This window comes from Embiotoca jacksoni, unplaced genomic scaffold (genome assembly GCF_022577435.1).
Source record: "Embiotoca jacksoni isolate LCO1_2020_lvr unplaced genomic scaffold, fEmbJac1.0.p SCAF_48, whole genome shotgun sequence".
Lineage (NCBI taxonomy): Eukaryota > Metazoa > Chordata > Actinopteri > Embiotocidae > Embiotoca > Embiotoca jacksoni.
This window is the reverse complement of record NW_027185401.1, coordinates 1027615-1045272: the sequence shown is the minus strand read 5'-3', so window position 1 is coordinate 1045272 and position 17658 is coordinate 1027615. Positions and strand designations below refer to the sequence as shown.

Sequence of the window (17658 nt, the reverse complement as noted above, 5' to 3'; positions counted from 1 at the left end):
TAGGAGGGAATCGTCTTTTTTTTTTTTTTTTTTAACCCGATCTAATCCGAGTCCAGCGAGCTCTGACATGCCTTGGCACCGCTTCTCTTCTCGGATAAGGAAAAGTGGGCCAAGATATTCGCGCACAGCAGGGGGCCCGGGAGGGTGTGGGGGGGGGGGCACACAGAGCCTCCACCATGCACCATTCCCTTCTCCAATGTTCTGTCTACATTTTGGTAATTTTTTTTTTTTTTTTTTTGGGGGGGGGGGGGATAAATTAATCTAAATTAATCCCATTTAAACCATGTTTCTCCCCCCCCCCTCCCCCCTCTCCCCTCTGGCAAGACAGTGCCCCCCCCCCCCCTTCGTGATTCATTTTGAAGTTTATTGATTGTGATAAACACGTGAGGGGCTTGTGAGTTTATAGATTAGATTCATTCTCGGAATAAACCTCAAATTCAAGATTTACTTGCATTATATAAAATCAGACGCGTCATTAACGCTGCGTAGAGAAAATGAAATGTTTGAAGTACATGTGGACCGAAAGTGTGCTGAATTTTAGAGGCAAAAACGCTGGAAGTATAACTACTGTTTTAAATTCTCGTCATCGTACGGTGAACAACTAAATTTTTTTTTTATTATTTTTTTTACCTAATTTAATGAATATATAATTGTTTTTTCTACGATACCCAGAGGTGAAAACAACCAAAAAGGTCGTCTTAATTCGGGGCCTTCCCGGCAGCACAAAATATAGGAGAAATATATGAATTTATTTTGACCTCCGTTAGGTTACATTTAGGCCCCAAAGATGGTTATAGGTTTGAGTTTGTGTTAAAACGCTGGATCTTTGTTGCTCGCGGTTGAAAGAAGACGTTGAATCAGGAAACAAACTCCGTTCCATTGGTGTTAACGTACAACGTTTCGTTGACCCATCCGTCCTCCCCCACCTCCTCCCGATGTGGATTTTAAAAAAAAAATTTTTATAACTATCTTGCCTCATTTTGTCCTTTTGCTCGTGCCGATAATTACTCTAACTTACTAACGACAACAAAAGTATCTCTATTGTGTTGTTTTCACGGGAGTACAGTGTTTGGCATGTACGTCATTTCCCGTGTTACATGTGACCCCCCCCCCCCCCAAAAAAAAACTTATTTTCTAACTTTCATTTTCTTTTTCTTACATTCTTAGACTTGAAGTCTTCCGCCCCAACCAGCTGACTTAAGCGACATCACAACTCCCTCTAAGTCTGTACAACTTTTCTCACGTGCAGTGTAGTCCTCCTCAAAATGTCCCCAATATTGACGTTGTCCAGCGCCGATCGTCTTGTTCGTTGGTCTCGTCCTTTCCCCGAAAGATCAGTTTGTTTTGAAGCGAGATTTGAATACAAGCAGACAAATCGCTGCTGAGTGAGTCGCTGTGCTTTGATGTACTCAGATGTACTCTGATCCAAAAGTCAGTCAATAAAGAAGAGACAAATGTAAATAAAAGGAAAAGGGGGGGGGAGGGTGTAAACAAAGAAAGGGAGGACAAGAAGGAAAGAGAAGAAGGATGTGAATGGAAGACATAGAAAAAAAAGAGAAGAAGAAAAACTGGGATGAGACAGACGGTTAAGACGAGGAGAGGGAGTACGCACACGCACGCGCGCACACGGAGGTGATTCTGACGTCAAACCGGAGCGCAGCTGACTCGCTCGCTCCTCCGTGCCTCTCAGTGACCAGCCTCGCGCTCTCTGCAAACCTAAACTCCACGCGGCTGCTGCTGCTGTCGCCGCACGCCCTTTTAAACACAGAAGAGGAGGAGGAGGAGGACAAGGAGACGAAGAAGAAGAAGAAGAAGAGAGGGGGGACAACCGGGAAGTCTGACGCGGAGACGGCTCACCGGAGCAGGAGGAACTGGAGGAGGAGGAGGAAGGAGGGCTCCGTTCTTCCCCCTCGCGCGCAGCACGGGGACATAAGGGACATTATTTACTGGACACTTTCCGTAGTGACGGAGCCTGGTGGCCTCGCGCGGTCTGCTCAAAGAGAGAACCGAGCAGGACAGTGACAGAGGACGGGCTGCCCCCCCCCCCCCCCCCCGCCGCCGCCTCCCCTCAGACAAGGTGTTGCGTCCAAAGCGCAGACCCCCTCGTGTCGGTGGAGAGGCACGAGAAGGAGGGCTGATCTGCGTCGAGGAGCTCGCGCACTCGAAACCGATCCTTCCTGCTGAGGCTCTCGCGCAACAACAAGTTGACCATTTATAATTTTCTGTCTTGAAGCCGCTGCATTTGTTTAAGAAACGGATTTTACAGGTTTGTTTGTTTTTTTTCTTTTTCTTTTGGCCTTCTCTCTCGGCTGTTGACCTTTACCGGATTAGTTTTTTTTGTGTGTGTGTGTGGCATCTTGTATGAACGTCAAAGAAGACTGGAATTAACTGAAAATTTGTGTTTTTTTTTGTTGTTTTGTTTGTTCTGTAGCTGCACGCGCAAATAGGAAAGAAAGGCAAAGTAGACGGATCCAGCTGTGCCAACGACGCGCGAGCCATTTTGGGGGTTTCAATTTAAAAAAAAAAAATCGTATTTTTGCGCCGTCTCCCAGAGCTGCTGCTGCCGGACACCGTTGATGGTGCGCACGGTCGGCGCACGGCGGCTCGAGCTGCTGCTTGGACACGCCACCCGGTGATTTTTTTGTTTGTTTGTTGTTGCCTTCAGCACGGAGACACGGTTCGAGGTGGTGGTGGTGGTGGTGATGGTGATACGCGGTTAATCCGGGAGATGCGTTTACACTCGAGTAGGATTTATGTGCTGTTTCTTCGGTGGAATCGTTCGCTCGACAATGACCTCCAACTGCGCTTTACCCCGCGCCGTGCTCGCTGCAACCCGAGAGAGATGCACGCGCCCCCGGTTCGATGCGCACGAGAGGACGTCGTCCCCCCAAAATCGCTGAGCTCACTCACGACCGGGAAGGGAGGGATAATATAAACCGAGACAGCGCGATAGGAAAAGAAAACCCCCCAAAAAACAACAGCAACGAGCGGCGGCGGTGATGGAGCTGTCCGAGGTCCGGTGCTCCAGCGCGAGCGAGGAGCTGTACACCATCAACAAGACCCCGAGCAGCAGCAACAACAGCAACAGCAGCGGCAGCGGCAGCGCGCGACCCAAACGGCTGCTGTGGCAGAACGCGGTGCGGCACATCACCGAGCAGCGGTTCATCCACGAGCAGGGCGGGGGAGGCGGAGGAGGGGTGAAGGGCATCGGGCCGGACGAGCCCTACGACCCGAGCACGGGCGCGAGGAAGCAGTCGGCGGGGCGGACGTCGGTCGGGGACCGGCACAACAACGGCGGGACCAAAGTGTTCCCGGAGCGCGCGAGCAGCGACCTGGGCTTCTTGCAGATCGACTGCGCGCCCAGCAACTCCGACTTCTTCCTGAATTGGGGCTACACGTACCGGGGCGTCATCTTCCCCACGCTGCGGAACGCCTTCAAGTCCCGCGACCTCGAGCAGCTCTACCAGCGCTACTTCCTGGGCCAGAGGCGCAAGTCGGTGGTGGTGATGAACATCCTGGACGTAGTGACCAAGCTCACCCTGCTGGTGCTGCACCTCACCCTGGCCTCCTCCCCCATGGACCCCATCAAAGGGACGCTGCTGGGCTTCTTCACGGGCATCGAAGTAGTCATTTGTGCCTTAGTGGTGGTGCGGAAGGACACCACGTCGCACAGCTACCTGCAGTACAGCGGCGTGGTCACCTGGGTGGCCATGGCCACGCAGATCCTGGCGGCCGGGCTGGGTTACGGGCTGCTGGGCGACGGGGTGGGATACGTGCTCTTCACCCTGTTCGCCACCTACAGCATGCTGCCGCTGCCGCTCACCTGGGCCATCATGGCCGGCCTGTTCACCTCGGGGCTCCACATCCTGGTCCAGCTGCTCATCTCCCAGAATGCACAGCTCTTTACCAACCAGGTAAGCGGTGAATCCCCCCCCCCCCCCCCCCACACACACACACACACCACCCCCACTCCCTCCTCTCTTCTCTACGCATCCTCTTCCTCCGCTGTCATATTTTCCCACATCTTCATCGCAATCCTAAAATCCTCTTCTTCTCTCTTTCTTCATCCTATTTTCCCATCATCCTCCTCCTAATCCCGTCTTCCCCCCCTTTTCCTATCTCTCCTCCGTTCATCCTCCTCCACTGTGTCTCCTTTGTTGCTCCCTCATAGCCTCACCTCCTCCTCTTTTCTCTTCATCTTCCGTCCACCCTTCTCATAATCCTCTTCCTCTTCACCTCTTACTGACCTCGTCTTCTTCTTCTTCTTCCTTCATCCCCCTCCAACGTTCCCTAATCCTCCTCTCCTTTGCCGTATTCCTTTTTTTCCATCTTTCCTCGCATTTTCTTCTCACATTTCCTCCTCGTCTCCTCGTCTCTTTCAAATCTCCTCCTCCTCCTCCTCCTCCTCCTCCTCCTCCTCCCCGTCGCCCTCGATCTCAACTTTTCCTCTTTCTCCACCTCCTCCGTCTTTTTCACCTTTGACCTCCGGATCCGTATATCTTCCACCTCCTCTTCACGTCCTCTCCTATTTACCCCCCCCATTTTTCCCCTCCCTCTTCCCTCCTCTTTATTGGCCCCTTCTTTTCTCTCCTCCATCACGTTTTACTTTCTCTGTTTGTTTCAGTTTTCACAAACTTTTTTTTAAAATCCCCACATGATGCTGTTTATGGAGGCCGTCAGCTGAGAGGCTTCACAGGCTGCTGTGTTGTCATGTTGTTTCCATGCATATCTGCTTTTATGTACGTTATTGATCCCGATACAAAAAAAACACCTAAAAATGGTAAGCAGTGTCCCCCCCCCCCAACACACACACACACACACACACACACACACACACACACACACACACACACACACACAACACACACCAACAGTCCTACTGAGTGTGAACAGGTTGTAAATCTGTTGAGTGTCTTTTCGTTGCTCCGTTCCAGCGCTGGTTTATTTATTTATTTGCTCGTTTTAACAATGAAATGCGTCAGTTTCTTTGGACGGCAGCCGTTGGTTGTGACTGCAGAGTCCCCATGAGGTTTCAGCACCGGGAGCTGTCCACCCGTCACAGCTCCAAACAGGTTCAGCACCCCCTACTGGTCATTATTAGAATACATTTTCACACTCAAGCAACTCTACCCATAGAGTATACCACCCGGGTACTCCATCTAGAACATATTTTGTCGTAGGTTTTTTTCAAAATAAATATAAAAATGATGAATTACAGATGAAATAAACGAAAGAGGTTTAAATAAATACCAGTTTGTATCTGCTGTAATTGAAGGACTCAGCTGATAATCCCGACGCAGCTCGTCACATGTTGATGTAAACAACTCTAAATCAAGCTGAGAACCAAAACTGGAACCCCCCCCCCCCCCCGCCACCCTGCCCCCCGCCCCGTCGTCCTTTAATGCATCCTGCATGAAGACTCTTGACATAGTTTCGTTGCTGCTTCGTATGTGATCGTCTGCACAATTTCCACGGGTGGTGTAGCTGTAATCCATGAGAGGTGTGTGGGAGACTACAAACTAAACTATCTGCAGGTTTTACATCCACGAAGTCTTGCTTTTAATGCATCAGCGCAGTTAACAATGAACGCTTTCTCCACGTGTTTGGTGTTGGAGTAGATCAAGGACGAACGGCAGGAAGCAGAAACTGTCGCTCTGCAGCAGCTGCATGTGTTGTGCATTCATAGAAAACACCCACCTCGAGGTGGCCTATTCAGTCGGTGGAGATCAAGAAGACGTTTATATCCGGAGCGTGAAAGTCTTCAATTACGTGAAAAAAAAAACACACAAAAAAACTCACGGAGGCTCTCAGCTGTGTTCATTTTAATTTTATTTGCTTTTTAAACTCGCCGTATTTTCTTGAGCCGAGTGTGAAATGTTCTCCGAGTGTGCGCCGCGTATCTCATTTTAAAAGAAATAAGCTCCCTCACGTCGACAGTTACAGATGTGAAATGTCTGGCCGTTTTCTTGCAGATTTCCCCAGAGCGACTCCAGACGTTTTTCGAGACGAGCACGTGACATGTGAGGGTTTTACACACATCACAAATCTGAACAACACGGTTAAACACGGAAATCCATCGGAACGTAAATACATAAAAAAAAAAAAAAAAAAACTGCGACACAAAGCAAAATGTTATTATGGTCTTAGTTTGTCCACTTCTGGTGCAGGAAAAACTCCCTTTGGAGAATGACTGGTGTGTATTTCCTGTTGACGTGACGCCGTACAGGCAGCGATTCGATTGTAAATCACACGAAACAAGACATTTGAAGACGTTGGTACTTTCTCACGGCCTTTTTTTTTTTTTCTTGTAAACATTTTTACTGACATTTTACAGACAGAATGATTTCCTGAAGAAAAAAAACAGCAATTTCAATCAGAGCTGCAATGATTTGTCCGTCCATCCCTTATCGGTACCCGCTTTATCCTGAACAGGATCACGGGGGGGGGGGGGGGGGGGGGGGGGGCCTTTCCCAGCTGACCCCGGGCAAAGGTCGCCGGTCCATCACAGTAAATTAATCAATTTGCTGACAGAAATTAATCTGAAACAGCAGGTAACTATGAATTCAAATGAAATCAAAGTCCCTTTGAATCAGTTTTACCGTGATGAAAAGCAAAAAAAGCTTTCAATCAAAATGTAGGAAGACCGTGGGAAGCAGAGGAGTGCAGGGTGCTGCAGCACCCCCTGGTGGATGGTAGAGGACCAGCATGTCCACGACGTAAAATTAATAGGAATAAAATGGAAGTCTTATTAAAATATTTATTCCGTTTTTGTAAATGCTTAATGGTGGATCTTAGGTTCAAAAACTTTTTTAGTGTATCTGGAAATGACACTTTGAGGTGAGACAGACAGGTCAAAGGTCATGGGTCAGGGGAAAACAGTTTTTCTTTAAAAAAAAAAGTCGTCAAGAACAGCCAATACGTTAACGGCGAACCGTTTAGCAGCGAGAGAGCGGGGAAGCTAACGTTTATCGAGCTAGAGGAGAGGAGGAAGCTAATGCTAACGAGGCTTAGATTGACATTTCCTGATATTACCGCTGCGTAAAAAAAAGAATAAAAGATTTGTAAGATATAGGTAGGTAGGTATATACTTTATTAATCCCCGAGGGGACATTTTTTCGCTACAGCAGCATACATACAGAAGCAATAAGATAATAATAGAAACAATAGAATAAAATAAGAATAGAATAGAATAGAATAATATAATAATAGAAAAGCAATAAAATAAAATAGCAGTAAATAGCAGTAAAAAATATAAATATAAAATATAAAATGCACAGTATATACAGTACAGTATATATCTATATATATAATATACAAACAAACCAAGAACCATGTTCAAATTTACGCAGGTCGCCACTGTACCGTCGTCCTAAACGTAGATCATCTTATTCATTGTTTTGATTTTGCTGTTGCCTGCGAATAAATAAATGCGTCAGCAGTCGATGCGCTTACCTTCAAGGTATTTTTGTAAGTCTTATAATCAGCGTTTTAATGTTTAAATCTGGCTTTTCCTATAAACCAGTGGCCCCCGCCGCCACCGATATTCTTTGAAATATTTTCCCGTGTTATTTATTCCTTTCATAAACAGATATTGCACGCTTCTCAAAAGCGTCCGCACACGCGTGTTCCCGCCGCCGCGCCGTTGGATCGAACCCGCTGTCGACATTCACGGGAATTAAACGTTTTCTAACATCCGGTTTGTTGACGCTCAAAAGATCCCCGGAAAAAAAAATAAAATCTGTCATATTATTTGCAGCCGCTGATATTGAGTGGGTTTTTTGTTGTTGTTGTTGTTGTTTGTTTTAGTCCAGCGTACGTGTCAATTAATTAGCCTCCGCTCTGCTGCGATAAGTCTCAGCTCGTGTCGTTATTGTAAGTATTAGCTCGCCGGGAAAGTCGACGGGCGGGAGGGGATTATTCCAGCATCGCGCGTTTGGTATCAAGCGACCTCAAAACGCTCCCGAGATCAGTGCTTTACATGTTCCGTCTTAATTCGGCTGCGATGACATGCGAGCGGCGGCGGGACGGATTAGGAACGCCTCATGCTGCACTCCTGCGGGGTTTAGGAAGACATCGGCACGCTGGGAAATCAAAACATCCTGAACTCCAGCGCCGCTAATCTGCTCTTATTAATTGTGTTTGCTTTTAGAGCGAAGTCAGAATATTACACACACATTTGGCTCGTCGGTTTCAGAAGAGGAAGGCCGGGATCTCTCAGAACCACGAAGTTCAAAATGAAAACGGTGGACTTAAATGCGTTTTGAATTCCAGCGTCGCCCGTCGGTTTGCGAAGCCGTCCGGTTCGGATTCTGGCCGTCGCCGTCTTGGCTCGTCCCGAGCGGTTTGAGACCGGAAGTGACCATATTCGGGCGAGCTGGGTGGATCTGACTCGATACTACGTCCCGCCCACCGACAGCTGTAACCTAACTGCACCGCAGGCCTGTCAATCAAACCGACAAGGCCCAAAAAAAACACAAGCTTTTTGAAAAAAAAACTGTTTTACAATTAACGACGGGATTATTTTCAGACGGAGAACTAAGAAGAAACTAACGACACCGAAATAACTCGTCTTGAAATTTGATTGCCTTTTTTTTAAAAACATTTTTTTTACAAGAGGAGTTGAATGGGAGTCAACGGAGCCGGGTGTTGTTGTTGTTGTTTTGGAGCCGACCTCCAGTGACACTCGGTGGTATCGCAGCTTTGAGGCCTCATTTTTTCAGACCTCTTGTCCACCTTTAACGTTGCACTGTCCTCGTTTAGCCCTCGTGTTTCGATCATTTGAGAGCCAATGACGGACTCCTCTCTCCCTCCACCTCCCGTGTCTCTCTCCTCCACCCCCCCACCACCCCCCCCACCACCTTCCTTGAGTCTGATTCTTCCTGTCAGACTCAGAAAATAGCCTCCATCGATCCGCCTCCGTCTCTTTAGCGCCTCTCCGGGGGTCCCCCTGTTGGCTCCCCAACATCCTTTTGTGTCCAAGCCCGTAGGAAAGGCGGCGGTATCGCTCCCCCCCCGTTCCCCCCTCCATATTCTCGCTCTCTAAACAATAAGCTCATATTGACCCACTATTTGCTTTTCTTTTCTTTTTCTTTTTTCTTCTTGGACTCCGAGCAGACTTGACGTTCCAGTCGTTGCCGTTATTGACGGTCGTCTTTGTGCAGAAGTCATTTAGCCTCCTTTTTACTCGCCGTTAAATGAACAGAAGGCACCAGTAAATAACAGATTAGCTCGTTCTGAGCAGTGGAGTTCTGTGTGTGTGTGTGTGTGTGTGTGTGTGTGTGTGTGTGTGTGTGTGTGTGAATGATAATGTGTGTTTTAGTGGCGTGTATCTGAGAACATTATGAAAACCAACAAAAGCACTGCTGCGTCTTACTCCCTCCGTTCACACACATCCGCTAACGCACACACGTTTACACACACACACACGTTTACACACACACACACATGTTTACACACACACACACACACGTTTACACACGTACACACACACACACACACACGTTTACACACACACACGTTTACACACACACACACACACACACACACACACACGTTTACACACACACACACGTTTACACACACACACACACACACGTTTACACACACACACGTTTACACACACACACACACACACACACACACACACACACACACACGCTTCATACCCGCCGATTAGCCATTCTTCAAGCTCGCTGCAGCTTCCTCTTTCAAGGTCAAACTCGGCTTACCTGAAGCGCCTGCTGCACCGAGGAGATAGAGGAGGAAAAAAAAGAAGAAGAGGGTGGTGGTGGTGGTGGTGGTGGGGGGGGGGGGGGGTGTGACTACATGCATGTTATTATTTTCAATCTCTCTGCCGTTGAAAAGAGCTTCTCGCCGTTCGCCCCGTTCCACGTCGTTCTTCAAAAAGACGTCCGCCTCGTCTCTCTCCAGGCATCGAAGCCTCTCACCGGTTTGCCGAACACCTGATCACACGAGCGAAAGAGCTTGAAGGATGTAAACTGTTCGAACTTAACAGATGAAGGACTTTTAACAAGCTTAAGCAAGCCTGTGTTGTCGCCCGGCAGAATTGGTGTGCTTGAATAGTCTCACAGCGCTCGGCAGCCACGTTGCTCCTGACGCCGTTTCCGGTATCTGACGTCTGACCTTTCTGAGAGTGCGGTGTGTCATTCAGACGACGTTTCGCCTCGCTGCGTCTCCACTTTCCTCCTTCTTGGTTTTTTTGGGTTTTTTTGCAGGAGCAAGCCCAGCGTCTTCGGATCGACTCAGCTCGATGGAAACAGAGAGGACTCCATCTTTTTTGGCCTCCTGTCCTTCCCTTTCCCTTCCCCTTCCCCTCACCTCTCCGTCACCCCCCCACCCCCTCCTCATCCTCCATCTCACCCGGTTTCATGCAGTTGATCTCGGACAATCTTGCCGTTACCAGACACTGCACTCAGCCGCTCTTAATATTTAATGAAAGGATCGGGGCCATCAGCCACAGCTTTTATTTTGGTTGTTAAGAAACAGTCTTGTTTTTTTTTTTTTTTGTTTTTTTTTTAGCTTTTAATGGCAAAGAGTTTTCCAGCGACAGCTCTGTGCAGTGACCTCCCAGGCGTTTTCCCCCCCAAAAATGACTTGGAAAGCTTTTACTGTCCTTTGTTCTCGTTCCTCTCGTCGCCAATAAACACAAAATCACAAGCTATTGGAATAAAAACACTTTTCTTCTGTTCAGAAAATCAGCAGGTGTAATTACAAGTCAATCATTCTGAGCAAGAAGATTTTATTTTTTATTTTATTTTTTTTGAGAAGAGATTCAGAAAATAATTTAAAAGCTTTTTTCCTCGTCATTTGCTAATTTTGTGTCAGGGTCGTCTGCATTTAATATTTCTTCATTTTCTCATATTGTCATGTTAGATTTTCTGACATATTAGAGCCGTTTTGCAAAATTGATTTGGGCAAAAACAAAGCGTTGTTTGCGGCGGTCGGTTTTAACCCTTCGAAGTTATTAGAATAATGTTCTGAGTTATTAGCACATATCACTGAGGCGTGTAGCCGGATTGTGAGTCCCTGGTTTGGGCCACCCGGAGCCAGTCATGACATTTATTTTACCGTCGGGCCCTGAGCACCTCATTCTTCAAATTGCTGAGTCATACAGTGTCCCACAAACACGGCTCAGATGTTATCTTGGCTGTAAAAACACATCTCTTATGACAATATTTTCTGGTGAGATACATGTAAAAAAACAACCAGAAAAAACATTTTATTTCTTTGATATAAAGGCTAATATAAGAAAAAAAAAATCTCTATTATCAAATTAAATGACGGAAAGATTTTAGCCTCGACTGTCCTGAAAAAAACAACAAGACGATATAGGAGGAATGGTTAGCCCCTATAATGATCCAAGCTGTGAGCTCATAAGTGAAGGTAGTGAAATGACCCTGAAAACAGCCGACGGTGCATCGTGTTGAAGACGGACTGAACGGATGGGAACTCGTTTTCCAGTCACGAACCTCCTCCGGACGTATTCGTGGACCTTCGGCCACCGTTTGTCACCTCGTTGGTTTCCGCGGCGTCGTCTTTTCAGCGAGAGCAAATGAAATAGTCTGTCTGGCAGTATTACAGCCCCCTGAGTCTGGGCTATAAAACGATATAAAAAAATAAAATAAAAAAAAGACAGAGCGTGTAGCGGCTCATTTCCTCCTTCCTCTCTCTCCGCTCTTTGCTTCGGGCTTTTAAACCTTTTTTTTTTTTTGTGGACTTTTAAGTGCCATAAGAGTGTCCCGACTAGATAAATCACACTTTGTTTAGTCCTAAAAAAAAAAATACAAAAAAAAAATACAAAAATGCCGTCGGGGGAGTGGAGGGGTATTTCCTCTTTCTTTCGCTGAAGTTTAGTCCTTTTGTTGTTTCGTATTCAAAGTGTTTGTCGAAACTTGGTTTTCCTGAAATGCAAATCCGAATGTGCCAGTTTCCCTTCAGCGGTGCTCAGCGGAGTCGAACCGACCTCCAAAGTTACCTGCGAGTCATTCCTTGTTTTTTTTTTTTGCCAAACGCTGACTCAGCGCTCCCCCCCATCCCTCCCTTTTCCTCCATTATCAGCCAAGGCAGCCAGACATTTATCTCAATGAAAGCTTCTCTTCGTGGCCTCTCGCCCTGAACTGCCGACAGAACCTAATTACCGGTTATTGTATCTCTACTGGTAAATATAAGGCGGCTTTTTTTTTTTTTTACATTTTTTATATGCGAACTGTTGCGACATTAATGTGAACAACCTCAGTGACTTTTTTGGAGGGGGAGGGAGGGAGAGGAGGGGGGGGTGGGGACTGGCTGCATCGCTAAAGCAAGGTCAGCAAAAATGCGCTTCGTCAGCGGCCCCGTGACGCATTTCTGCTGCACGATCGAACGCTTCCGATCCGGGATTTTAAGCACGAACTGTTTCGAAGCTTTTATGTCAGTTTCGGTGCAGAAAATTGATTCGAAGGATCCAAAAATACAGAAGTGGGGAGGAAACCGTGTGAATCTCCTGATACCTAACTGACATGATCACAAGTTGAATTCAGAAAGATTTTCCTGTGTGTTGATCTCCTCATCGTTGCCTCCGCCGCGTCCTTCCTCTGTTCTGTTTTGCATTAAAGGAAGTGTGGGGGTGGGGGTGGAGGGTCACGAGGGTTAAAGGATGGGAGGTGGAGTGGGAGGAGGAGGAGGGGGTTGGGGGGTTATTGATCGTCTCAGAACGCTTCATCTGTTTCTCAATGGACGCCGCGCTGAGTGGTCCGACCCCGAGACCTCTCCCGAGCGCACCGACGGCCAGAAGCAGGTGAAGTACAGTTGGACGGAGGGGCGGCACACGACCGGTGTCGTCGTGACGACAGCTTCCCTTGGTCCCGGTGCGGAGGCCCATCCATCCTCACGGCGTCAGGAGATCCAGCCCCGTGCACGTTTACGTAACATGCACGCATTTTTTTTGTTTTTAATCTGCGAGATGTTTGTTTGGTCGGTGTCGAGAGGAGAAAAAAAAAAACTGACTTGTGTTGGTCGCCAGAGTTTGAATGGAATTGGGAAAATAAAAATTAAAAAAAAAAAAGCTTTTAAATACGGTGGAAGAAAACATTGTACGGAAGAAGTACTGAAGATTGTACCTGGTTATGCATCAAAATTGAATCTCTGTCCTTGACCTTGTATTTGCACATCAGCTCGTTTGTTGTCCGTGCCAGTTTCTGTCTGGTTGTATCGTTTGTGTTTATTGTTATAACGACGTCAGCGTTTCCCCGAGGCAGACAGGGATCCGACGGGATCTCAGCCACGTTCTCGGCAGATCCACCCGGCGAGTTGAAAGGTCGCCTCCCTCTCAACTAAAGCGCGCTCGACATAAAGCTTAACAGGTGGAAGCATCGGCGAACAGCAGCGGACAAATATCGAGCCGGTACGGCAGCGCCGCTTCCCCCTTAAGCTGTTAGCCCGGTCGAAATAATGACGATGTCAGTGGGTGTAAAAACAGGATGTGAGGATCCAGATACAAATAGCGTGTAAATCTATATTACAAGTGGGATCCTGAGTTACATGTGACATGGTTGCATGGTTTGTGCTGCTCAGTTTTTTTTTAATTTTGTTTAAATTTGTGTGTCTGTTTGTAGAAAAATATGTATAAAAGTCTTTATTAGCAATTCAATAAGTCCTAATTTAGATAAATGTAGCACTTCAATTTCAGTCGGGTACTTCCTGTTGATTATTTAAACAATCAAGTATTTTTCTGTTGTTGCTGAGAAAAAAAAAACGCATAAAGCTGGCGAGAAACAGCCTCGTGATTGTTTTACACTTTTTAGTTTCTGTTTTTAATTGAATGTGTCTGTTGATTCCCGCCTTTCATTATTGAGTATTATTTACTCGATTTTAGCAAAGTTACCACGCTTTGTTTTTAAGAACCGTAAAATGAACCGATCAATGAATACAGACCGGCTCCACCTCGTGTTCTGTATTATTTATTACAAAAATATGTTTCTCGGGATGTTGAGGAGCTTTCTGAAACGTAAAGGTTAGAAAACAGCGTCCGTCGGATGAAAGCTGAATCTCTCGCGTCCACCGAGCGTAGATTTTTTCTTCTGAACCGCCGGGACGCTTTCTGCGTATCGAAAGCGGGTCTGATGCGCAACAACATTTGTCCGGTTTGAGTGTGAGAACATATTGAGCGAAGGTTTTAGAGCTTAGAGCGATGGTGCATGATTTTCGGCTTATTCTTCACGTTGAGGATGATTTCAGACAGGATTACCTCCCGGCGGTAATCTATTCATAGCGCCGGGCGTCAGCCAGCAGCGCTCTCCTCCGGAGTCAGCGTTTAACGAGATTACGGATGGATTACTGTTATCTGTTTCAAATGTGGAAAAACAGCAGGTATACGAAGGAAAAAAAAAACCCAGAATGAACGCTGTTCAACGGCCAACGTTCGGTCGAAGTGTTCGAGTAGCTGAAATAAAAAAAAATAAAAAACGTTGTTTAACCTAAAACATCAGAGATATTAGGGACATATTACAAAAATGGTTTCCTACATATAGAACTGTTTTGATGACCGGGCGGAGCAGAAAAAGCAGTCGGGGGTCTGTCTTTGTTTTAATTGGCTGTCAGCGGTACGGCGGCCGCCGAGGACAAACTTTGTAGAAGAAGCAAAGACTGCAGAGAAACTTTTAAATATTTCCTGAAACAGACTGTTGCCAGCGTGGCCGCGTCTCGTATCGATTTATCCATCAAAGACAGGTTTTCTTTTTTGTTTTTTTTACAGCCTGACCCTGAATCCCTGTCTCCACCAGAAGCTCTCACAGACGAAATTTTAAAAGGCATCTTCTGGCATTATGTACGGGGCTCGATCTACTATCCACAGACAACTTTAGATCCCGTCCATATGAACGAATGTTGGGGCGTTCGATTTCCGACTGATCACCGGAGTTTGAATCCTCGTGGGGAGACTATTTCAATTCATTACCATTACGAAACTCTTTACTTTCATGATTTTCAAAGGGGCACGACTTCGCCTCGATTGTTAAGATGCAAGTACAACTTCACTTGTTTGAGGCTTAACATATCATTTTTCACCACTAGGGGGGGAAAAATACGATACACAGAACTGTTCAGGTTTCAGGCTGGCATGTCAGCAAACAGCGGTCTATTTCCACATCTAACGGGCACAGGAATCTTTTTGAATGAAAGTCCAATAATAACTCTCCTTTCAGCTCTGATTTCGCTCCCTACCAACCCTCCCTAACTTGTATTTGTGCTGTTTGGTGCTGAGCTCGTTCTGTATTATGAGCTAAAAAAAAAAAAAAGGGCTAAAAAGCACATTTAAAGCTGCAGAGTTGGTTCAAATTCAGTCAAAGTCGCTCGCTCCAGTTTGCTGAGATGTTTTGCGGCGTACCGACACATCCTCTGTGGGGGTTTTTTAAATTCCAGTGTAGCGTCGGGACAAACTGGACCGTAGAGCAAAGGATGTCGAGACTTGCGGCGGCTTGTCATCTTGTTTGTGTGTGTGTGTGTGTGTGTGTGTGTGTGTCCCGGGAGGGCTGGTCTTCAGTCGGCTACAGTATCATAGACTTATTCCACCTCTTCCTCAGGCTGTTGTGCTCAAGCTGTCCTCTGGGATCCGTCGCCCCGACAGCTTCGGGAATAACCCTCAGCTCGGCTTTGAAGCAGCGAGCACGGCTGCCCGCCGTGCAGCGAAACACTCTGACATCACGAGGTCTTCCTCAAACTGTTTTTTTTTGTTTTTACTTCTTAAAGGGACATTGTGAATTGTGAATGATTTGTGAATGAATTTAGATCATTTTGCCGCTATTGCTTTGTTATTTCGGTCCTGAATTTTTTTAAGCGACCAGCCGTTAAAAGTCAGGTGACTTTCGAGTAGATATTTTAAGTAAAACAATTTCTCAATATTCACCGGGAACTATCCGATTATCTTTTGTTGCTTGGTGGCAGCTTGGAAAAAAAACATTGAGGTGCTTTATTGCCACCTTCTGGCAGTAGTAACGCATTACTACCAGGCGGTTGTAAAAACAAAGAAAAATAAAAAAAATTCAGACAAGATGATACTCGCATAAAATATTAGTTTTTTTTCTGATTTAATGACCCCAAAAATTCTAAAATCTGTCAAAAGTCTTTAGAGACTAAATTGATAAAAAATAAAGAGTCGATTCAATGAAATAAACATCTATAGAGGCTGGAGTTTGTATTGGATTCTGCTGAGTGGTCGCACATTATGGATAACTATCATTAAAACTGTAATGATAAGTTAAATGATGGATGGAAAATTAATCAGTAAAAGCCAAATATTCTGTGATTTTAGCCTCAAATATGAAGATTGTGTGTCAGTCAATTATGAATATTTTTTAACGGTTGGACAAAAACTGTGTTTATAGATATTATGGAGATTCTTAAAAAAAATGGATCAACTAATTGAGAAAAGGATTAGCAGATTAATCCATAATGAAAATATTTCTTTTTTTTTACAGCCATAGTCTTTACAAATATGATAATTTGTAGTTGGAGTTCAACCATTTCTTCAAATAAAGACGCAAATTATTATTTTTTTCTGCATTTTGAAAAACTGTCCACTTCACAAAAGAAATTCATGACTACTTTAGCAACAAAAAAACAAAACAGCCGTAACAGGTATTCACTATGAACACTAAAAACCTAATTGGTTGACGTACAAAGTGTCTCTTGGACGCCGGAGACAGAAAGTCCAGCGTTATCCTTAACGATCACATGTTGTTTTTTTGTGTTTTGGAAAACTCCCTCCGTGACCTTGGAGTCGAGGGAGATTTCCGCGAGCGTTATCGATGTATTGTTTCGTAGAATGACGTTGATGAATCTCGATATCGTGCGAGGGAAGAAGACACAGTGCGTATCGATCGGACGTATGCGACGAGCTTTCAGCGGACTCATTTTCGGCAGCGATCCGTCAAAGTTGCTCGGCGAGCTGATGGAGCTGCTTGTTCTCTGCTTCTTCCTCTTGCTTCCCGCTCAGAGGGAGGAGGGGTTGCAAGCGAGACGTTACGTCCATAAAAGTTGGCATTAAAGAGACGAGCATGCTGCCGAATCTGCGGGCCGAGCCGCGGGAGGAAAATGTCAGGATGACGTGCTCGGGAGGAGCCTCGCCGAAGGGCCACGCCGGAGGCAAGAACACGAGTATCGGTTCTCGTGTTCGATGCAGAGAAGGTTTGTCAGAGGTGGCTGTTAATAAAATTTTAAAAAAGCACCGCTGAGGTCTGATAATGAGGCTGTGCTCCGAGGGCGAGTATTTGCTTTAATTTAATCTTTGCATGTCCCTGTTCACAGCCGCATACTTGCGATTCTGTAATTTAGTACGCAAACATTGTGTCTCTGTACATCAGGATATGTCGGGTCAGAGCCTCTGGAGTTGTTGCATGGATGCTTGGAAACAAAGACTTCTTCTCTGTCGGGAAGCTGCACAGTGTTTCCTTTCTGCTCGGTGGAATGTTTTGACAGGTCTTTGAGTTGAGGTTTAAGTCTGTTCAAGTCTGTTTTGTCATATTGTAACCGAGGGGCCACCGACAGTGACGTCACCCGTTGGTTTGTGAACGACCATTATGATTTCGGATTTTGGTCGGCGCCGTCTTGCTAGTTCGGAGCGGTTAGGACCCGGAAGCGACCATATTTGGGCGAGCTGGGGGG

The 17658-nt window shown here is 46.2% G+C and overlaps 1 protein-coding gene across 3 annotated transcripts in view; it reads left to right on the top strand.

The window, feature by feature from the left end:
• The first annotated feature begins 1673 nt into the window (after positions 1–1673).
• Positions 1674–17658, top strand: part of adcy8 (adenylate cyclase 8 (brain)) — a 77471-nt gene continuing 61486 nt past the window's right edge. The window contains exons 1-2 of one of the 3 annotated variants that reach the window (XM_069170214.1): positions 1674–2266; positions 2432–3914. In XM_069170214.1, the coding sequence (XP_069026315.1) occupies positions 3000–3914 (915 nt within the window). In that variant the 5' untranslated portion in view covers positions 1674–2266; positions 2432–2999. Of the gene's footprint in view, positions 3915–17658 lie in introns of all 3 variants that reach the window. The other 2 variants (XM_069170211.1, XM_069170213.1) reach the window with 2 other exon arrangements.